This window comes from Electrophorus electricus, chromosome 20, assembly GCF_013358815.1.
Source record: "Electrophorus electricus isolate fEleEle1 chromosome 20, fEleEle1.pri, whole genome shotgun sequence".
Lineage (NCBI taxonomy): Eukaryota > Metazoa > Chordata > Actinopteri > Gymnotiformes > Gymnotidae > Electrophorus > Electrophorus electricus.
Window position 1 is genome coordinate 9,509,427 of NC_049554.1, and position 23,911 is coordinate 9,533,337.

Sequence of the window (23,911 nt, forward strand, 5' to 3'; positions counted from 1 at the left end):
CCCCATGCCTACAGTATCCACAAAAAAATCCAAACAAACACAAAATATTAAACCTTTCAAACTGTATTGGTCATACCTATGCAACCTTTAAGTATTTTAGTCAAGGCAAGCCAAGACAAGTTTATTTGTATAAAACCTTTTAATTCAAAGTGATTTTAGCCTAGCATTTCAGCCATTTATTCTGGATTATCATTTTGCCAGGCTTTGTGATCAGTTTTCCAAATACACCTATATCAATCTGTTCATGGTGATGTTCCCTCAGAATGGTATATGCTCATCAATGACATTGTTCAGGAAACTGATAGCCCTCTGGACTTGATCTATGAAGCAGAGGTAGATAGGGTCATTACATGTCTAATTATCCTGACTAAATCTATGTAACAGTGGGACGATAAAACACCTGCTTGGACTTCAGCTATGTCTAGTGGTAAAAGTGCTTGATTTCACAGCAAAGGGAAATTACTGCCTGGATTTCCAGCTTCATATTTCTTTCCATATACAGAAATAAATAATTTTTAATAATTTAAGGCTCTGAAAGGGTTAACAAGTAACAATTCTGAAATCAGTATAGAACTAAAAAATTATGGCTTCTTGTGAACATTTGATAACAACTTTATTCTCTTAGACAATACCCTTGTTTACAACAAAACCCCTTGTTCAAACCAAGAAGAGGGGTTCTAAGATTGGGCCAAAGCAGTTCTTAGGATTGTCTAGAGCCTCTCTGGCCTATGGGTGTGGTAATGCTATGTGACCTGGGGCAGTATTGCACCCCTTTTGACTTTTTAGCAAAATTAAAAAATCCCACTTTGAATGTCATTCTGTGTGAAGAATGTAATTCTTTTCTGATGGGCAGTACAAAAGAACACACACTGGCTATCATGGTGTAGCTGACAGTTAAAACCATTCAGAATTTTGGGACAAAAGCAGGTATATGGTCAGGTATAATTGTACTCTGTGGAAACCTTTAGGGGCAGACCACCTCACACATCTTAATGAGCTAGTATTTCTAACCAAGCCCAAACAAGTCATAGAGGTTCTGAATATAAACAGGAGAAATGTCAGTTGTTGAAAGTGCAGTGATGAAACTGTATAAGGTCTTTATAATTTCCAAAATATAAATGCTGTCCAATGTCACTTTTGAGTCAAAATTCATTGAGAGCATAAGAAATACATGAAAAATGCTTCAGAGAGTGGGTTCTGTAAATACTGTAATTCTGTAAAAATGAGTGAAAAGGGAAATAGATATTAGGTTAAATTTATGAATGCTCAAATGAGGTCAAAATGCCTTTTACAAGAAAGGATAAATCCAAAATTTTATCCAGGGCATGTTGTGTATGCATGGCTTTCTTGGCACAATGAAAAGACCCACATTTGCTATTTATGAAAAGGAAAATGGTTACAATGAGACTCTTAGCCACAGTTCCATGAGAAGCAGATAAAGGGATAATAACTGAGCTGTAGCAAAACCGCAGCAGGCAAATGCCAAATAAAGTTTGCTTATCCACTTTTTTTATCCGTTTACCACTTCCTTCTGTGCACTCATTCATGCATGTTTGAAATTCCTCTGTTCCCCCTGGCCCAACAGTCTGTCATCTGATCTCACAGATATATTTGCAGGTGCTTTCACTTAAGATATGGCGTTGTTTTATTATCTTGCACACATTGGGTATCACATGAACACCACCTTTTTTTTGGGGGGGGGGGCTCTTTAAAAAAAAAAAGGCTCTCAGGCATGCCCATTGATGAATCTTTTATTCCATTGTTCTACATCAGTTCTAGTAAAATATTGCAGCTGCAATGGGCAATTTTGAAATATTGTGCCATGGGCACAAGGCCGGCAGGCTCCCATGCCCTGACCCATTTGAATGATGGCTCTCATCTGCAGCTGTGTGCCCCCTACAACCTCACAGTCGCACTGGGTGCTCATCCAGCTGCCATGACAACCGCACCGCGAGCACGGTGAAATGGCAAGCTCTTGTGCAGATGTCTTTCTGAACCCTTGATTCTCACCATTTAGAGAGAGGTTATTTTTGCAAAACTATCCCAGACAGTTACAACAACAAAAAATAAATGAATAAACAAAATAATTAAAATTAGAGTAAAGGTTTAAATGTTAAATAATCCTCTGAGATTATGATTTGGCTAAGGAGCTAATTTAAACATCGTTTCTGAAGATACTCTGAAGATGAATTGTAGGAAAAAAGAGTAGTCCCATTACGGTAGCTCTGATTTGAAGCAACTATAGGTTATACAGACACTTTCAGACACTCCAGGAGGGGATTTGATTTCTTACTCAGTTTTCAAGACTCAACACATATTTCAGAGAACCTATGTTAGTTGTCACAGCTGGGTCAGCTCGTTTAGTGTAAATCAAATCAGTTCAGATATATACCACGTGCTGTTTTGCAGCACATTTACTCTGAAGATAAACCTGTAAGGCCCACCAAGTTTTATATGTTTAAGCCTTAGATTTGGCACTGAATACATTGCATATTTTCCTATTTCAGTCAGGGGACCCAACATGGATTTTTGGCCCTGGGAAATTATATCACACTCCCCAGTGAAAAAAATGTACCTAATGTTCTAAGAATTTTTAGTGTCCCTGTCAGTCAAAGGCCCTTACAAATGTCACCACCCTGATTTTAGTTCTGACTTTATATCATTAAACCTAGAGAACATTGTTTTGTTTTTCAGAAATTATAAATAGAAGTATTTGAAAATGCACATGCAACAGTTACAAAGCTATATAGGCCACTCAAATATTGATAATAAATTACAACATTTAAATGCCTCCAGATGAGAGCAAATTAATAATGATGCACCATGTATAAAGTCTGAGCCAAAAGAAAATAGATGTTTCTCTTGAACACAGTAAATTGCATAATGAAAAAGGCACACCCTCTCAGGGCATTAATACCAAACAATGTATGGCATTTCAAAGGCTTATGTGAATTTGGATTAACCTCTAAGTCCTAATCAAGGCACTTAGTGGAAATTTCATAAAACCTAATGAACCCTACTTCAGCAGTGGAGGTGGAGGCTATCCACAGGAGGCCAGAACACATGCAAGAGCTAATTAGCCTGTTGCCTAGCAACACATTTACAAATATCGTAATTGTGTAGTACTTCCTGTTTTTCCCCCCTCTTTACTATTGAATATGTATGTCTCCAAGCTGGTCCAAAATATACATGGACATACTCATAAATGTAATGTGTATATACATGTTATAACAATGTTGACATTATGCTACTACCTTTGTTATTTATCCAGATGGTGATATCATAGATTTTATTTTCAATGGCAGTGAATATTAATCTAAACTTATTTTATAAATTTGTATGTGAAGAGCTACAAATCCTTCTATTTAGTAGCAAACATTTTTATTTACTAGCGAATATGTTACACATCAGGCACGCAACAGTGTCTAATATTGGTAATGTAGCAAACTAAGTCCAGTTAATAGCTAGGCTGAGGAGACAACCTGTGGAAAGGAGCAGCATTTTCAAGACCACACACTTGTTTTCTTCAGTCAATCGGCAAGGGCAGGTGGCGTGAGATGCAGAAAAAAGTCATTAATTCCTGATATAAGCCTAGACTGGCAAATCAATTTCTGACCACTTCCATTACTCTAAAGAGAGAAACCCAGCCAGCCAGTTGCCCAAGGGGAACCTGCTGTCAAACAATCAAATCTGCACTTTCTGTTCTGTTAAAACAAAAAGAAGCAATTATAAATCCATAATGATATTTAAAATCACTACACTCCTATGGGAACAAGTATTCACACTTGATTATTTTTAGACTATCCATACTGGTGCATTCTATAATCGTTCACATATGTGTGAACAATCTAAAGTAAATTATTACCTGCCTATGGAGTTGAATCACTTTAAATATTTGTTTAATTTCAGTGTATGACCAAATCTGTAATCATTATATGGCCTCACAGAAATCAATTCTAATGTGAATGAAATTTAAAGATTCGAACGTTTGAAAATTTCCAACTCAAACTATCAAACAATTTTAGAGAAACTTTACAGTAACAAAATAGTCTCTTACTAAGAAATTAGTGATTAATTAAATCAGGTATATTTCACATGCTATTTGTTTGGCTTTTTGAGAGCTGTAATTTATTTTTCAACTGTACTCGTAACCTAAATGTCTAGTGCCCCATACCATATCTTACTACTTATAAAACCATGGTAGAATGCAATAGCATATTTGTTTCCCTGTCATATAGCTTGATTGTGGTTTGTAGCAGTCACAGAGACTATTGATGTTGGCTGAAAATTATATATGTATACCACTTAAGATCTATAAAGACATATGCAAAGCAATGTACAGGGTGTTAAACCTGCAAATTATTCAGAAAAAAATGGTTCTGAGTATAGTAAAATATTGTTAAAATATTATTATTAATATTATTTCAAGAAAGTCAAATATTTTATGTGCAATTCAGCTATTAAGAGTTATTTGAACTTTTACTTCAGTGGTATTTTTAAATTTCTACCGGAATAGTGCATGGTGCCAATAACACAGCAGTTTGCCTCATTTTACACCTACTGTGCATGGTCATAAGACTTTATTTAAAGATTATTTTGTATCTAGGTCACTTTTCTCCTTTGCTGTTGTGTAAAATTTTTCTGTCACTCCACCTTATAGAGGGACACTGGCAAAAGACATCTTTGTGATGTCCTTGTTTTTGGCGTATTAAAATAAGGAATAAGAAATACATAGAAATGGAAAAAATTAAGCACAAATGATAACCCTGTTGGAGGAATGATTATACATATTAATATAGCATCAGTATGTCACAGACTTGCTTCCAGGGAGCCCTCTTGTTGACCCTTCTTCTCTCGATTGGACCAATCACACTCCCAGCATTCCTACTGGCCTTGACCCATTTCCTGCTAGTTGTTACTTATGCCTCTATGTTAGATGTTACCAACTCAAGTGCTCCTTATAGATATTTGCTATTCTCCATGCATTTCTGAGCCATTCAAGTTTTGTATCTCTTCCTTCCCATTTATCCAATTTCGATCTAGTTATCCTGTATTTCCATTTGTGAATATCGATTTCCGTATTATTACCTCGCCTGCCTGTTTGACACCAGCTGCCTGTATTGATGCTGATTCCTGCACAAGTTCTTACAGAAATACTCTGAAATGCATCCTGTCTCCTGCTGGTACCAAAGAAGCATTGGGATGAACCAAGCCAGCAGAGACCACATGTAATGGTACTAGCAAAAAAGACCATATATGTATATTTGTGAAAGAAAAGTAATGTTTCCAAAAGCAACATGAGGGAGAGAAAATGTGTAGGGGAGAAAGTGCTGATAAAGTAACTCAAAGCTGATCTTACATAGGTTAGAAGGGTTAGTGGGTCAAGCTATGCAATAAAAAACATAGATCTCCCACTTCTCAGATCACAACTATATGTAATGGTGAGCAGTAAGGAGGCAGATGCATGTGCAGAGAAGAGCGAGATTTATTAGGGGCAAATCCAGAGTCAGTGTCATTGTAACAGTCCAGGTTCTATTTACCAACATGGAGAGTTTGAGATGAACAGGGGATGCAGGCTAGGAAACATGAACAACTAGGAATAACAAACAAGGGCTAAGATATTACATACAAAGACTAGACCTAACACCTGGCTTCGATTCACAGAACGTGGCTAGAATTACATACAGGCTTACAATGAACAGCTGAGACACAGGGAACAAGACAGGGTTTAAATACATGAACTAATAACAGATAAAACAAGACACAGGTGCAAATAAAGAGGGGCAGAGAAAGTGAAACTAAGGCATCCTAATTGTGGAACTGGCTCCCATTGTGTGGAACAGCCTCTGTTTTAGCTGCATGCATATCACAGCCAATTTTAATGAGCCACAGTCATTTCTTCTGGTCTTTGAGCTTTTGTAGTCCTTCCCATTCTACACTATTCGAAAAAACATTCTCTGTAATTGACAAAAGCTCATATATATATATATATATATATATATATATATATATATATATATATATATATATATATATATATATATATATATATATATATATATATATATATATATCACCACCTGTATTTCTGTGTACCTTTGCTCCTTGTCGACACACTTATAGAGAACTACAGATTTCTATCATTTTTTCACCATAATAATGGTATTTCTGTGCTATTATGATGCCCTGCTATAAGGCTTTTAAAGCATTTAAAAAATATGAGATTATTAAATTATAATATGAACAAAAAGTGCATTTCTTACCAAACTTTGAGCATGCTTCAGACCTGCAGAATTCCTTTAGCTGTATGTTTGTAGGTAACTAATCTTGTCATGCTTAATATTGTCAGTGTTAATCTTGTTATGCAAAGGTTTTACTTGTACACTGTGTGCACAATTATTAGGCAAGAGAGTATTTTGACCATATCATCATTTTTATGCATATTTTCCAACTCCAAGCTGAATAAACTTGAATGCTTATTGGATTTAAGCATATCAGGTGATGTGTATTTTTGTAATGAGTGAGGCCTAAGGTGTGTTCAGTACTCAGAGACATGGCCAAGGTAAGGAAGATTGCAACCCAACCACCACTGAACCAGACACATAGAGGAAACATCAAGACTGGGCCAAGAAATATCTGAGGACAGATTTTTGACGAACCAGATGCATAGGCCCATGGCTGGATCAGTAACAGGCACAGAGCTCCATTTCAACTCAGAATGGTGGAAGTGGGGTATTGCTATGGGCTGGTATTATTAAAGATGAGCTAGTTGGACCTTTTCAGGTTGAATATGGACTCAAAATCAACTCCCAAACCTACTGCCAGTTTTTAGAAGACACCTTCTTCAAGCAGTGATACAAGAACAAGTCTGTATCTTTCAAGGAGACCATGATTTTTATGCAAGACAATACTCCATCACATGCATTGAAGTACTTCACTGTGTGGCTAGACAGTAAAGACCTTAAAGATGAAAGATTAATGACATGGCTCCCTTCCTCACCTGACCTAACCCTATTGAGAACTTGTGGGCACTTCTTAAATGCAAGATTTATGGTGAAGAAAAACAGTACAGCCCTCTAAACAGTGTCTGGGAGGCTGGGGTTGCTGCTGCACAAAAAGCTGATTGTCAACATCTTAAACTTGACAGACTCCATGAAAAGAAGGCTTATGACTGCTACTGAAAAGAAGGGTGGCTAGATTGGTCACGGATTTTTGGAAATGTCATAAATGCTTATTTGTAAATTTTGAGTTGTTTATTATTCTCACTTTAATAGATGAAAATAAACAAGTAAGATGGGAAAGTTTACGTTTTTAATTTTAATTTTAATTCTGCACACTAATAGTTGCCCAATAATTGTGCACATATAGATATTCTCCTAAGAAAGCCAAAACCTCTTTTACTTTCTTAAATATTCAGGTTTAAGGGTTATTAACATGTTGGATTTACCGAGAGCACTGTAGTTGTTCAATAATATAATCAATCCTCAAAAGTACAACTTGACTAAAAATTGCGCACACAATGTATATGACCCTTATGATGTGCAGCCTTTGTTAGATCATTCTACTAATACAAATGGCCTTTATATTATTTGTTAGCTCTAAGGTCTCTGTGAATGTTGGGAATTGTGACATATCGTAACAGGAGTCTGTACTTTAAAATACTTTGCATCCTATCCGGTTTTTGCTGTTGCCACGACATCTCCTGCCTTTCTTGCTTTGTGAGAATCGGCGCCCATTTGTTTTGCTTTTCGCACTTTGCTTTTGAGCCTTTTCCCTTCCGCAGAAGTGGCCCGTGAGTACCTTCAGTGATTCCCCAGCAACAGACACGCCAGCGTTGTCCTTAGCCATTCAACGAAAGCGGAAGCCTAGCACTGAGCCCCTTATGGAGCACTTGATGCATCTGACCTGACTGCCTTACCAATGAGAAGCAGCCACATTCTGGAACCCAGAGTGTCACACGTAAATGGATGTGACATGGCACGGCCTTGTTTCCTCCGCCTGAATGGAAGAAAGGGTTGATTTTGCTCAGCTTTTCTCTCCTTACCGTATCATATTCCCATAGCCATGTTCAATACCGTGCTGAACAAAACTACAGGGCAAATTAGCACTGATCTTCCTGCCAATTTGTTGTGGAGGGGCATTGTGCTTTCCTGCAGCATACTTAGCTGGGTTTGGTCTAGGCACTGTATAGGGATCTCCAAGAGGACTTCTTTGGTATTCTGCACATGTTTTAGGTTGTGTGTATACTGAGAAAGAGGAGCACTTATTCTAAAAGACTTTGGCTGTTTACTCAGCATGTGAATGTACTGGACCTTTATCCATTCCCCATTCCAGTGAATATAGGAGCACAGAAAGATTTATCTTGCACCTTTTGTATTCTGTAACAATAACCTCATAATTGATTCATCACAATGTAATGTTTTTACCTCTGTTGCAGTAAGTACATCTTTTAAATCTGTATACTCTGGAGGGGAAGTAAAAAATATCCCAATAAGTCCTAAACCAGAAAATGCAAGAAAGTTTTTTTTTTTTTTCTGCACTCACAGCGGCTATATAATTACTGCAAGAAGTACAATGCTATCCATAACACATGACAAGAATTTAAAAGAATAGTGTTTGACATAAAATGACATCTGTGTAATCAAATGTCATGTATGTAATCAAATGGCACTAAAAGTACACTGTATGGCCAAACGTATGTGGACACCCTTATTAATTATTGAATTTAGGTGCTTCAGCCCCAGTCACTGCAGAAAAGTGTATTAAATCAAGCAAATATCCATGTGATATCCACAGACAAACCCTGGCAGTAGAATGAGTCATACTGAAGACTATATATGTGACTCTGTCATATGATGGCATCTTTGCCACAAGTCAGTTCATAAAATGCCTGGACCTGCTAGGTCTGCCCCAGTTAACTGTAAGTGCTATTCTTGTAAAATGGAAGTGTCTAGGAGCAACAGCTGAGCCATGGAGCAGTAGCTCACATAAACTCACACAGCAGGGCCACTGATTGCAGAAGCATATAGTGTATAGAAATTGCCTATCCTCTGTTGCATCACTCACTGCAGAGTTCCAAAGTGCCTCTGGAAGAAACATCAGCACAAGAACTATGTACTGGGAACTTCACAAAATCAGTTTCCATGGCTGAGCAGCTTCACACAAGCCAAAGATAACTGTGCACAATGCTTAGTGTCAGTTGGACTGGTGGGCAGGCTCTTTTCACAATCATGCTGGAACAGGGCATCCATAAAGATATGATTTGATGAGATTGGTATGGAGGAACTCCATTGGTGTGCACAGAGACCTCAACCCCAGCCAACGCTTTTAGGATGAATTGAAATTTTTCTTGCAAGACAGGCCTTCTTGTCCAACATCAGTGCCTGACCTTACAAATTCTCTTTTGACTGAATGGGTATATATTCCCACAGACACACTCCACAATCTTGTGGAAAACCTTCCAGGGGAGTCTGTTAAAGTTGCAAAATGCTTTATGATTCATGATAAAGCCAGTGGTTTTGGTATGGAATGTCTATCAAGCTTATACAGGTGTGATACTCCATAGACATGTGACCATAGAGTATATGTTTAAATTGAGAAGATTTGGAAGGGCTCAGAATGATTTTCCTAAAGCAAGACAGCTGTAGCAAGAAAGCTAATTTCAGTTACAATATACAGTGAATGACAAAAATATCAACTAAAGGATATGCCACAGGACTTGTACTCTATGGCTTTACCTTATGGTGCTCTAATTGCATATAATGAAAAGCATGCATGAAGTGACAGTCATTGCTTAGTGAAACTGAACTGTTGGAAACACATAAAATATTCCATGGTCTGCTGAGATTTGGTAGCTAAGTTTCCATCTAGGTCTTCAGTAGTAGATAACAATGTAAAATAAACTATTAAATTAAAAGGTATAAATTCCTTTGGTAAACTAAATTGCTGAGCAAACTACCAATGCAAGTGCAAAGCTTCCAGAAAGTCAGTAAACATTTAGATTTTGGTATGAAGAGCCGAAACCCAAATAACCTTGTTTCGTATGTTGAGATAAAACAGAAAACATTGTATGTGGACTTACTGTCATAATTGCTTCTTCTTTTTGTCTGAGGAAAGGTTAGCATAGTCACAGGTCCAATATAGTTAGTTCTTAATCTCTTCTTGGGACTATAACCAGTTTAGTTCTTTCTATGTAGTAACGGGTGCAGTCCGACAATGTAAGACCTGTGCATGAGCACAAAAAGAGAATGCAATTGATCTAGAAGGGAAATTAGAATAAATATATTACAACATGGCAGGCTGGGTTTTATACCAGCTTTAGCATATAGTATAATGCACTGGTTCTCTACCACAATGTCCCAACTCACTCCTGTTCCTGTGAGCCTGACAGTCAAAGTGTCTGTGATGCAAAGAAATGCTCTCTGAGCTACAGGCCACTATCTATATCTTTGCTTTGCATCCTAGCGTTATGAATTAGAACAATAACTGTTAATTACTGGTTGCTCATTCAGCCGAATAAAGCAAACATTGACAATTTGCCAAAGCAAATTGGATTGGATGATTGTCATTTCTTTGTTTGCAAGAGCTAAGAGGGAGAATTTATAAATCATGAGTGTTGCAGGCATTTGCTTATTTAAAAATACACATTAAAACTGTTCACAAGAAAGGATTCCATACAAGCTCTGACAGCTGGTTTGCCAAGTTATACTAGAAATGTTTAGTTACAGGGCAGCTACGTGAGTTATATAGTGGCTTTCATGAGCACAAAGTATTAGTTAGCCAATACGTGGTAGGTCTAATTGCTTCAGTTTCTTCAGAATTACTATATAATGATAACTGTACCCACTAGAGGTAAATTGTGTTGTGGTCTGAGGGAATAAAGTGAAATGCGATTTTCTGAATTTACTGAGCTGTCACATCTGGAAGAAAATCTATGGCACATCTTTCCTAAAGTAGGAATCTGTGATACAGATATTGGTCCTGGTACAAGAGCAGCCTGCATTTAAGTTCAGACATATTATTTACTTGCGTAGAAAAAGGTTGTCTCATAACAAAATAGTTTAGCCTACATAAGAACAGGACTGAAAAGTTAGCATCATGAGGATAGCACAAGGGAGCATCTTTTACTTCAAACTTGAAGCCAACTGAAATGCTAAATAAATGTTCTGAAGAATCACACTTGATAGCAAGTGGGACCTGGGAGAGCTGCTCCACACATGCAGCTAGTCACTGAATATTTTCAAAATGCTACTCATGCAGGGTCGTAGGATGACTGAATGTGGTCAGAAAGGAGCACAATGTGCCCAGTTCCCCATAGCCTCTCACACATATACTTTTATTTGAAAAAGTTATGACAGTTTGCTGGGAAGGGGTTATGTGTGAAAGCCCATGGCACCCACAATCCTTGCAAAGTTGATATGGCCAGCACAAGACCTAGTCAATTTCTTTGAGCAAGCTTAGTAGCTGGGTAGATGGAGATGTTCTTGGTGATGCAATAACCCTTAAATGAATGACATGATACATCATATTGCACTTTAGGAGCAAATCACAGGGAAACTCTGGAAACTTGGAGCATAAGTTGCATGTGATTAGCAAATTGAACGGTTGAAAAATAAATTCTAAAAAATAACCTGAATTCCAAACAAATAAACTAACTTCCTAAGTAAACAACTTAATTGCGCTACCTCATATAAGATGAATGTGCATTCTATCACTTGTATACAATGTATCTCAATGTAACATAATGTAACCTGATTTCTCTGTTAGCTGCATTCTCCTCAAAATATAGCTTTAACACATATCTAGAGGCCTAGTCTATTTGATTAAGCTTGATGTAACAAATAAATGTATTTCATTAACTACATTTCTGATATATTCAAGTAAGCCATTTCATAAGTGAGTTTTATTTATCATGTTTTCCAAATGACAGAGAGAGAAGACTAATAATATTAGCCAAATTTCACCTTTTCAGTTTTTCTAAGTTCCTAGTGTGTATAGTGCTGTATATATAGTACAGTATATATAATATATGGAACATGAAGTCCTTTACCTAACCAAAACATTTATGTACACAACTGTGAAACTTTTACTTTTTAAATATTTCTCTTGTTATTTAAATAGGATAGGTTGATCCATTACTACTTTGAAATCTCTGTGGTGAAAGACCACAGAAAGTTACACTGCCTGGCCAAAAAAAAGATCAAACACTCTAATATTTCTTTGGACTGCCTTTAGGTTTGATTATGGCACACGTTCGCTATGGCATTGTTTCCACAAATGTCACAACATTTATTTCTGTCTAGAGTTGCATAATTTTTTTTGTATTGATGATGGGAGATTTGGACCACTGCGAAAAGTCTTCTCCAGCACATCCCAACGTTTCTCAATGGAGTTCAGGTCTGGACTCTGTGGTGGCCAATCCATGTGTGAAAATGATGCCTCATTCTCCCTGAACCACTCTTTCACAATTTGAGCCTGATGAATCCTAGCATTGTCATCTTAGAATATGCCTGTGCCATCAGGGAAGAAAAAATCCATTGATGGAATAATCTGGTTGTTCAGTATTTTCAGGTAGTCAGCTGACCTCATTCTTTGGGCACATAACATTGCTGAACCTAGACCTGACCAACTGCGGCAACCCCAGATCATAGCACTTCCCCCACAGGCTTGTACAGTAGGCACTAGGCATGATGGGTGCATCACTTCAGCCGCCTCTCTTCTTACCCTGATGCGCCCATCACTCTAGAACAGAGTAAATGGACTCATCAGACCACATGACCTTATTCCATTGCTCCAGAGTCCAATCTTTATGCTCCCTAGCAAATTGAAGCCGTTTTTGCCAGTTAGCCTCACTGACAAGTGGTTTTCTTAAGGCTACACAGCTGATTAGTCCCAATCCTTTGAGTTCCCTTCGCATTGTGCATGTGGAAATGCTCTTACTTTCACTATTAAACATTTCCCTGAGTTCTGCTGTTGTTTTTCTATGATTTGATTTCACCACACATTTAAGTGATCGCCAAGAGACATTCCATGAGTATAGAGTACATGTTGGACTTTGAACTATACATGTATCACTGCATTTTACAGGTGCATTCCATTAACTGTTAATTAAGTTAACAGTCATTGTCATTGTTATCATATGTTAACAATCATTATCCATCTTATATTGTAACAAAATTTGCTGTTGACTCATTGGAATTACACATGCCATTAAAGCAACTATAAACAGACTTATCACACTGATTGAACAATAAATGGAAAAATACATATATGTGTGTGTGTGTGTGTGTGTGTGTGTGTGTGTGTGTGTGTGTGTGTGTGTGTGTGTGTGTGTGTGTGTGTGTGTGTGAGAGAGATACAAAGTAGGTGCTCTGTGGTAACATAGACTAAAGCAGAAAGCAAGAAATGTGCAGGCACAACCGTGCTGATCTTTGGTATAACAGCACTCCTTCTCGTGTGATATTGCTTAATTCAAGCACTCCAGCCAAAATGCATATTTACACATGACTCCGTACTTCAGATGGCCAGCATAGCTGTCAAATAAGGTAGCCCTGATTAAGTGAACATGCAGTTCAGTCGTGTGAAACAGACGTTCAACGTACATCTGCTAAAAGGCAGAATGAACATAGAATTGCCTTTTATTAGGATAATGTGGAGGATAATCAGAACACTATTGCAAGATCAGTGATGAGTGTAACGATGATGAAGGATTATGTAAATGGATTTCATTTCAGTAATGTTTGTCAGTGTTACGAACATGCTTCATTGTTTCTACCTGCTTCTGTCCTCCTTTTGCCCATTCAATTTTACCTAGAGGGCTTAACAGTCTGCTGTATATTTCTAACCTGCTAACAGTTTGCATACAATGTAGCTGTCCATAGATGATTTCAATCCACTTTTGCCATATCAGATAGGCTTTTCTGACTTTAGTGAATTTTTCTGTCTTTTCTTCTACCTTGAGCAACATCAGGATAGCTGTTCTGGGCTGCTGATGTGCGTGAGACATTCAAATTATTTCTTGACATGACAGATTTTTAGCAAGGCTCCTCATTTGGGAACCCATGGTCCATGGTGTGAAACTATATGAAATAGGTTTGTATCTCAGGAGAGATCTTGAACTGTGAAACAGGAGTGAGATCCTGGAAACAAACGGTGTAGTGTCAGCACCTCAGCCCAGCTCAAACGGTAAACAATAAGCCTTTCCCATAGCAATTTTTTGAATCATGTAGCATCCTCCCTGCTTGCAAAACAGTCAAAAGATTTTTCCTACTCCTAGATATAATGCACACACATACATACACATGCATGCATGCACACTAATGTACACACAATCACTAAAAGAAGTTGTACATTTTCTCTTATCATGCATTTAGTGTTAGACAAAACTATTTCCTAGAGTATGATTAGTTTCATTCAGTGCTCTGATGTAGTCGCTCACTTGTTTGAGTCTAAAAAAGGGGTGATAAATGCCATCTTATGCAATTATGAGCCTGAGTACACAGTTGAGTAATCAAGTGTGCCACCAACGATTGCCAGACACCTGAAAGCTCACTGCAGGTCCACAAACATGCGGGTATAGCTGAGCCCTCCATCCCCAGAGGGTGAATAAACCAGATGGGATTCTAAATGCTAAATTTCATTTTGTATCATCCGTAGGTCAGTCTACCCCTCATTGGTTCACCATCTGTCATCATCACACTCCTACTCTCTTCTACTCTACTTGATGGTATCGGATAAGATGAAGTGTGATTCTTTTTAGCTTTCTAGTTGTGCCCTATGTAGCACTGTCATGGTTTATACTGATGTCAATGCTTGGCCTACATGTCAAACTTCATTCCTGAAGAGCCAGAGTTTTCCCTCCATTGTCACACCTGATTCAGCTCATGGGTTAGTTATAAAGACCTTCCTGCAGTGGCAGTGATATGCTGCTGAAGCAGCTATGAACCTAGAGAGACCTTGGCCCATAAGGTATAAAGTTGCACACACTTGCTTGAGCTCACAAGCAAATAAAATTTGGTGTGCATGCTACAAGACACTTTATTTCTGTAGAAAAACCATTAGAATGGTTCTGGAATTAAAAGATGTGCTACACTGTAACCCCAAAGTAAGAAATTCTAGATAATCTCCTGGTTTAAGAACACAGTGACCCAGTATTGTGCAGTGGAATACTTAATTCTGAACCAAATCTTTAGTAGAGCTTTTGATACATACACTACTTGTGGGGTTCTAGATGTGGGACACTTTACTACGGCACCGCATCTTCCAGAAGTCTTTATCTCATTTATACAATTGAAAATGAATACTAATACTATTGAAAACTTAGTTACTACTAGATTGGCATCTTCATTTACACTACAAAGACCCCTGATTGAACATTAAGAAACCACAAAAATGTTATGTGATTCATAATTTGTAAAGCGACTGAATGTTGTTCATCCTTTATCAGTGTTTGGTTTTTTCCACAGAAGTCGAGATCAATTAACTGTATAACATCTCACTGGAAACATCTCTTATTTCAGTATGGGGAGTTAAAGAATACAAAAAGAGAATTCCTTTGGGTCCTTCCACAAGGGTTTGTTTGTTTTTTTCAGGAGACAGCCAGCTAAGAAGATTATAAGCACAATTTTCAATTTATCTCTTACCCCAGACTTCACATATTGACTTGTTTCCTTATCACTGTTTCACAGAGACCACAATATGATTGTCATCATCTCCTGAATCTGCCACTCTGGAAATTGTTAGTATAGCTGGAATAAATTAGTGTGTGCATTTTTTGTAACCCTAAAATGCTTGACTGTATCTATTGTTTCAGCAAGCACTGTTCTGTCTAGTTTTGGTTCATGAATGGATGGGGGAAAGCACAGCTGAGCTTCTCTGTCAAAGAGTGTGTGCTGTCAAAAATGATTATAGGCATTACGGAGGATATATTGCTATGGACAAATATAATATGCCAAAAAAAAAACAGACCAATATATAACTGCTCTGACAACTTGGTTTTGTACTATTGTGGTATTTGAAAAATTAAGCCATTGTTTATAAAAGATCGGGGAAACAACTTGACAGCAGTGAATAGCCACTCTAAATATATATGAAAAAACATACGCACGCACATTTACATTAATACACAAACGAGTTTGTTTAAAAAAAGAAAAAAGAAACATATAAAAAGCTATGAGACAAGAAGATACTCCAGTGTCGAGCCCACTGCGATCTCAGTGGTGGAAATGTTGCACACGGGGAGGTTCGACTTTCAGATGACATTGACGCTATGTAGATGAGAGTGGGCATTTGTGCTCCATGTAACATCTTTAGTCGCTGATGTTAGGTGGTGGTACAAGGCATATCTCCTCTTATCGGCTCGTCGTCCCCCGTTTCTTCAGCACCACACTTTTGGACAGCACCTCACTCCGAACCACCAGCTCACCTTTTCCATACGGATAGTACTTTGTTTCACTTGTCTTTATGGAAACATTTGGCTTTGGTTTGCGCAGCTAAAATTCTACCTATTCGATTTAAGGAGGAATCCACGGATTGCGCCCGTCACTTGAGATTTGGCAGGGAAAGCTGTTTAATTGTAAGTAGAACACTCTTTCAGCGCAACTAAACTCTTAATTGTGACATTTATGGCGATTCAAGCGACTGCGTCTTGGGCTGTCAAGTAGTCCATTGTTTAATGTGTTTGCAGGAACGCACGCGATACACATGAAGAATGAAAGCTTTTATTAGAAACTAACGAGCAAGTCGCATCGTCGCTAGCATGCATCTGTTTGAAAATAATCGTTTTTAATTTCCGTGAGTACTTTTTATTAGCTATAGGAATAGACGCGTGAAGACGAAAGGCGGGACACTTCAATTGCCGTAATCTTCACTCTCTGTGCGCTCTCATTTAACTGAGTGCAAATATAATAACAAATATTCTTTTTCAAACGAGCACACTATTGGAAACACTCGAGGCCAACAGAAAATGATTATTTATCAACTACGCTTTAATGCGCGTATATCTGGCGAAAGTTCGATCTGTAATTTCATTTACTTGACTGGCGCATGTTTGCACACTGTTTACACTAGGATTGCAATTCCAAATCGATTTTGTTGCATAATTAAGAATTATTTCTTTGGTGATCAAAGTCTGTGTGATATTGTTAAATAAACGAGTCATGCCATCTGCATGAATTTGATTCTTAAACTTCACAATTGCCACACATAATTTTACCACGAGAAGAGTACGTTGTGATCTTAGATTATAACTGAAAATATGCATCCAAATATACTAAATAAATTGTATTGACTTTTATCCCAGATTTCTGCCGACCAAGCTTGGGCAACTGACTCACGTATTTCCACCCGACACGCACTACTAAGTTTGGGCATCGAACCGCGAAACTGCTGTCTACGTGGACTGGTGCTGAAATATTCCATCCACCTACCAGGACCTCTGCAAAGCCCAGAGACATGGCGACAAATGGTACAAAAGCTTCGGATGGACACGTTTTAACAGAGGTGAACGAAGCGCCTACCACCAATGATAAACCAAAAACCTTGGTTGTCAAAGTCCAGAAGAAAAAAGAACTCCCGGACAGGGAAACGTGGGCTGGAAAATTTGACTTTCTTTTATCATGTGTCGGGTACGCTATTGGACTTGGCAATGTCTGGAGATTTCCCTATCTTTGTGGAAAGAATGGTGGAGGTAAACAAGCGTGGCTTTTTTTGTAAAAGGATTTCCGTACAAAACCGCTTTCTTATCGAAGTAAATTTTCTGTGCTGAATAATCTGAATAATATCAATACTATGAGTAATTTAGATGTTCTATTTTCATCTGCGCAATTGTGCGCCAACATCATTCGAAGTGCAACGTCCCAGCTGTGGATTATTTTGAAAAAGATTATATATTAAAGGAAATTATTTATTTTTATCCAAACATCTTTTTACTCATGCTTTTAATTTCTGTTTAGGGGCCTTCTTGATTCCTTACTTTTTGACGCTCATATTTGCTGGAGTACCGTTGTTTCTGCTTGAAACTGCCCTCGGTCAGTACACATCGATTGGAGGACTTGGAGTGTGGAAACTAGCTCCTATGTTCAAAGGTAATCATGCAAAGAAAATGTAATTAAAATCAACCAATCGAATCTTTTAAGGTCTCCCACGACTCCCAAGACGCCCCTTGTGCATTTACCTCAAACAATGAAGTGCTTTTAAAGAAATGTTACATTTTCAGTCCGATGTCTCCGTCTTAATATTGGCAAAATCACGTTTCCGTTTTTACATGTAAATTCTATTTATTTAAAAAATATCTGGGCAGTTTATTGTTTGTGCACAATTATTATCCTAGATTTCCATAATTTCTCTTAGGGGTCGGCCTGGCGGCAGCAGTTCTTTCTTTCTGGCTTAACATATACTACATTGTCATCATTGCTTGGGCCATTTACTATCTATATAACTCTTTGACGACAGTAAGTATAACTTTCAAATAAACAGCTTTACAAATTACTAAAAACACATCCACCCAAATATTTTAACTGATTAATCAAGAGTGGGGAAAAGGTAAGTAAATAAATAAATAAGTTAATTAATTCATTTTGAGAATGACTAGATCATAGAAGTACTCAAACACCACATTGTCCTGTTTCAGGAGCTACCATGGAAATCCTGCGACAATCCTTGGAATACGGAGAGATGTTTTTCAAATTACAGCATAACAAACTCTGCTAATATGACCAGTGCTGTGGTGGAGTTTTGGGAGTAAGGGCATCCATTTACTGAAACAATTCAGAATTCAGCACTCCAATTTGCATGCAAAACATCAGCTTTTGTCCTGAGCTTTATAAATGGACCAGTGTTATTTGCACAAAAATGCAACAATTGTTTCCTTTTGACCCATGGACAGCTCTAGTAATCGTGACATGCATCAATAATGAAGGCTGTATTTTGACTAAGTAGACTAATAGTTTTTATCAACAACAGTTTGCATTTAGTCAGATATAATAGCAATCAATAATGCTTGCTTTCTTGTGGCCCTCAGACGTAACATGCTTCAACTCACTGATGGTTTGGAAAAGCCAGGGGAGATCAGAGTGCCACTAGCAATAACACTAGGCATTGCTTGGGTCCTAGTCTATTTTTGTATCTGGAAGGGTGTGGGTTGGACAGGAAAGGTAAGGGCACAGCCATTTTTTACCTATTCATTATAATAACAATAAGATAACAGTAAGAATAATTTGCAACATTTAACCCTTGACTGTCAATATCACTTTTCTTTGTTTAGAAATGGTCACTAATATTGTCAGCAGATCATTTCTGAGTGAATTAATTCCCAACAGTGTAAACAGTCTCTTGGCACTTTGGATCATTAGTGCTTTGTTGAGCTCTGTATTTTTTGTTCTTCCTCAGGAGGTGTTATTATAAGCATTTACTTAACACATTTTGCTTAATACAATGCCAGAACTGCTCCCCACTCTGGCCTTCACTAATCCAGTGAATGTCTGTTTTCAGGTGGTATATTTCTCAGCTACATATCCCTACTTTATGTTATTGATTCTGTTCTTCCGTGGCGTTACACTGCCTGGGGCTAAAGAGGGCATTTTGTTCTATGTCACACCTGACTTTGAGAAGCTGAAAGAGTCGGAGGTATGTAATTTCACAGTGACCGTGTACTGGCAGGCACACATTGAGCACAATGTAATTTCTTTCCCCTCCATATCTCACTCATCTTCTCAGGTGTGGCTTGATGCTGCCACTCAGATTTTTTTCTCCTATGGACTGGGCCTTGGGTCTCTCATTGCCCTCGGGAGCTACAACCCCTTTAACAACAATGTATACAAGTATGCACCCATTACATGACTTAATGAGAGGCTCTGGCCTTTTTTAAATGTGAGAAATAAGAGGACAAAAGAATTTCCAGCATGGAATACAGTCATACATGGTCATGAACATAACTTATATGATAACCTTTTGCTCACTCCATAGGGATTCAGTCATCGTCTGTTGCATCAACTCCTTCACCAGCATGTTCGCTGGATTTGTCATTTTCTCTATTGTTGGTTTTATGGCTCACATAACTAACAGGCCTATTGCTGATGTGGCTGCATCAGGTAAACTTGTACATATGTACGAAGGTTTTAAAATGATTAAGTGAAATGATAAAATCCACAATCTCGTAAATGAACATTAAGATATTTTCTACATGCTTCTTCTTTTAGGTCCTGGACTGGCCTTCTTAGCTTACCCAGAGGCTGTCACCCAGCTGCCCATTTCACCTCTTTGGGCAATATTGTTCTTTTCCATGCTGCTTATGCTTGGAATAGACAGCCAGGTAATAAACAGATTATAGACAGATTGTAGATCTGTAACAGTTTCTCCATCATGATGCATTTGACATCATGTAAAATCTATACCTCAATCTCTGAACCTGTATCTCAGCCATATAGAATTGTAGTGCTTCTCTAAAAGACACTATTGCCTTTAATGTATATCGTTTACTTTATGTTCTAGCATTCTGAATTTCTTTTGAAATTTGACCACAATGGAATAAATGGTTTAATTCTTATGTCCACAGTTCTGTACAGTAGAGGGTTTCATTACTGCTTTGGTGGACGAGTTCCCTCGCATACTACGAGGACGGCGAGAGATCTTCATTGCTGTCGTCTGTATCGTGTCTTATGTGATCGGCCTGTCAAACATCACACAGGTGAGAGAATCACAGTTTCTCTGGTTATCTGAATGGCAGTTCAATTTCTCTCTTCCTGTGGATCTAGCCCTGCGTAAAAGCAGCAAGATGATTATAGTGTGTAAAAGCAGGAAGCAGGAAGATGATTATAATGATATCCTCAAACATGTGTTGGTAGTCGTGCAAAAATAACATGAATGGGCTGCCTGAAAGCCCTTGAAGCTGCATTAAGTAGGATCCCTGTCCTATAGGAGCCTAAGAGGATATAAACATTTCAAAAAGGGTCATTTTACTGAGGTAGCTAATGGCTTTGTAGTGTTATCCGTTCAGCAACTTCATAACCTCAACTCTTACATAAAAGCTTGTAACCAGAAAAGGGTGCATACTATTTATGTTGTTTAAATTCCATTTGCATTTGCAGAGCCCCGCCAAAGTGTTGTGTTTATACTGTAGTTAAATATCATGAATAAGCACTGGGCAAATCAAATTTCTTATTTTGCTGCACATTCAGACTTATGGCTTTACACATAAGGAGACAATTAAAGGTAGAAGCTACCATTTTATTTCTGAATATTTTGAGAAATGTGTGTAACATTAGTGTCCAATTATCTAGTTACTGGTGCACAACTGGTAGTACTGGATCAGTGGGCTGGACTCTAACTTGAATTGATTAGACTGAGTGTACAGTCATTAAAAATATTCTTGGACTTTATAAGCATAAGCAAACATGAAGGCTTTCTGAGTATGTGTGAATCTATAGTAACCAACATGAATTGCTTCAAAACACATAACCTCAAAGTGAAATGCTATGTAAGTAGTATCATTCTTAAGACACCTTCTGTAATCAAAGGTTTAAAGAGACAAAATGATGTACTGCTCTCTGTTCCTTGATAGAAGTTGTCACTCTTGCCAGACCAAAAGATCACTAAAATATTTTTCTCATTTTTAATCTCTAATCCAGAGTTCAATAAACAGTATTTATGATTTTACAATCCCATTGATTACAGATGGTAATGTATATATGCTAGACTATATAGAGAAATAAAATGACGCTTTGTAGCATTTTGGCTGAAAGTAACACTTTGCTACCTGTGGAATAGTCTGAAGACATGTAGGTACATTTCACACTGGGTGGACATCTTGGGTTGTGGAATTTGTATCTATACATTGCACAAACTTGCATCATGTGATCTTTCCATATTCCCAACACTTTGGGAAGGTGAACTATACATATTCCATTTATGAACACTACCTAATTTTAGATGGTTGCCCAAATGATGAATTTAGTATGGTGCATTTCTAACCAGGGATTTGTGAAGGCTACCCATGCTCACCTGTCCCAACTCATCAGTAAAGAGAAAAGGAAATGCATTATACATTATATATACAATATATACATTAGTACATATATCACATTTCTTAGTCTTCTCTGGACGTGCACCAAATAAGCAACATTTTCACATTTCACAATCATTAAAAGTTAATCTTAATGTTTTTATTTGTAGGGTGGTCTGTATGTATTCAAATTGTTTGACTACTACTCTGCTAGTGGAATGTGTCTGCTGTTCCTGGTCTTCTTTGAGTGTATCTCCATATCCTGGTTCTATGGTAAACATTTTTTTCTGTTCTGCTTTTGCACTCACCCCTCAGCTGGTCACTGCATCATTCATTATAAACTTTTAAAGTACTTAATAGTATAACACTAAGAGTACCATACATAAAAACTAGATATTTAACATTTTTGTTTCATTTGTTTAAATTTTATTTCACTCTGCACTTTTGTAACTTATAATTAATTTGCAGTACTGTCACTGGCCACTGTAATCTTAGAATACAGATTACACATCTAATTATGCTAAAATATCATTTTAATTAAGGTTATTTTCTGTACCTAACTCACTTTTGCAGTCAGTTCTTTTTAATGTACATTTATTTATAGAGTCATAATTGTCTTGCACAGAGGGTTTGATTATACAGACTACTGCATGATTTGTTATTTGCATTTATCAAGTTGGCCAGTGTTTAAAATGTCTGCACAGCAATAATTCTTAGTGGTGTTCATGCAGCACTGCATGCTGTGTAATGTCCTATCTTTTTATTTGATGTGTCTATAAGGTGTCAATAAGTTCTATGGCAATATTGAAGAGATGATTGGATACAAACCTTGCATTTGGTGGAAACTGTGTTGGGTCGCTTTTACCCCTTTGATTGTAGCTGTAAGTGTTCTTCAAAAGAAATGTCATTTTTAGACAAATAATTTTTGTCTATTTTTTACACAAGAGAGTGTGGATAATTGTTCCTAACCTGGAAGTAAATCACCTTTGCTTTTGTAGGGTGTGTTCCTGTTTAGTGCAGTTCAGATGGTTCCTCTCACCATGAATAATTACGTGTTCCCAAAGTGGGGACAGGGTGTAGGCTGGTGCATGGCTTTGTCATCCATGGTCCTCATTCCAGGGTACATGGGTTATATGTTCCTGACATTAAAAGGCTCTTACAAAGAGGTAAGATAAGAACCTTTTCTTCAGAAAGCTAAAGCCTGTGTATACAGAGTCTGAGTGAGAGATTACAGTATAGAGCACAGTACTGAGCAAGAGAAAATGGCAAAGGAGAGACAGACAGGTTACATTCCATTCTGGAATGCTCTTGCAATATGCATTACACTTAGTGAATATAGAACTGATTGAACAAATTAGACATGTCTAAAAAAAGCAGCAGTCCTTTGCATTGAGCTGCTTCTGGAAGTAGGCATTTGAAATATGCAATTATGAACAAAGAATTCAGGACTGAAGTAAATGTGAGCTTATAGGCACTGCATGTAAGACAGACACACTTGAATCAGCAGCTGTCCCCGTAGGGGGGCAGAAGTTACGAGCTGGCTTCAATCATGCCTTGATTGCCTAGTGGAATCAATCAGCATGATGTTTTTTGTAGTTTTGCTGCTTTGCACCTTGTAGAACTGTAGCTGCTCAGTGAGGAGCGTTCTGACGCCTGAAACGACAACTGACCATTTTTCAACCTCATTGAATTCCCCAGCGTCTCCGGATAATGACTCAGCCTACAGCAGTTGTCAAAAGCCAAGAAAATGGTCCAGAGCATCAACCTGAGAACTCCACCCCAGCCAATGACGAGGCTTATATTTAAGATCCTGGGTATCCAAGACCGACTCTCATTCAGAAAAAAAGAAACGTAATCATGGTTGAACACGGCCAAGGACGTTCATGTCTAAAATATAATCACCTACCTCCAGGG

The 23,911-nt window shown here is 37.8% G+C and overlaps 1 protein-coding gene across 3 annotated transcripts in view; it reads left to right on the forward strand.

The window, feature by feature from the left end:
• The window catches only part of slc6a1b (solute carrier family 6 member 1b), a 51,237-nt gene that overhangs the window by 27,090 nt on the left and 236 nt on the right, over positions 1-23,911 (forward strand). Inside the window, exons 1-15 of one of the 3 annotated variants that reach the window (XM_027020353.2) lie at positions 16,213-16,573; positions 17,300-17,686; positions 17,952-18,083; positions 18,349-18,449; positions 18,629-18,738; positions 19,019-19,151; positions 19,489-19,623; positions 19,714-19,817; positions 19,963-20,087; positions 20,196-20,308; positions 20,552-20,683; positions 22,168-22,270; positions 22,778-22,878; positions 22,996-23,163; positions 23,696-23,911. The exon at positions 23,696-23,911 is cut by the window's right edge and continues 236 nt beyond it. In XM_027020353.2, the coding sequence (XP_026876154.1) occupies positions 17,452-17,686; positions 17,952-18,083; positions 18,349-18,449; positions 18,629-18,738; positions 19,019-19,151; positions 19,489-19,623; positions 19,714-19,817; positions 19,963-20,087; positions 20,196-20,308; positions 20,552-20,683; positions 22,168-22,270; positions 22,778-22,878; positions 22,996-23,163; positions 23,696-23,803 (1,800 nt within the window). In that variant the 5' untranslated portion in view covers positions 16,213-16,573; positions 17,300-17,451 and the 3' untranslated portion in view covers positions 23,804-23,911. Of the gene's footprint in view, positions 1-16,212; positions 16,574-16,738; positions 16,792-17,299; positions 17,687-17,951; positions 18,084-18,348; positions 18,450-18,628; positions 18,739-19,018; positions 19,152-19,488; positions 19,624-19,713; positions 19,818-19,962; positions 20,088-20,195; positions 20,309-20,551; positions 20,684-22,167; positions 22,271-22,777; positions 22,879-22,995; positions 23,164-23,695 lie in introns of those variants that run through there. The other 2 variants (XM_027020354.2, XM_027020355.2) reach the window with 2 other exon arrangements.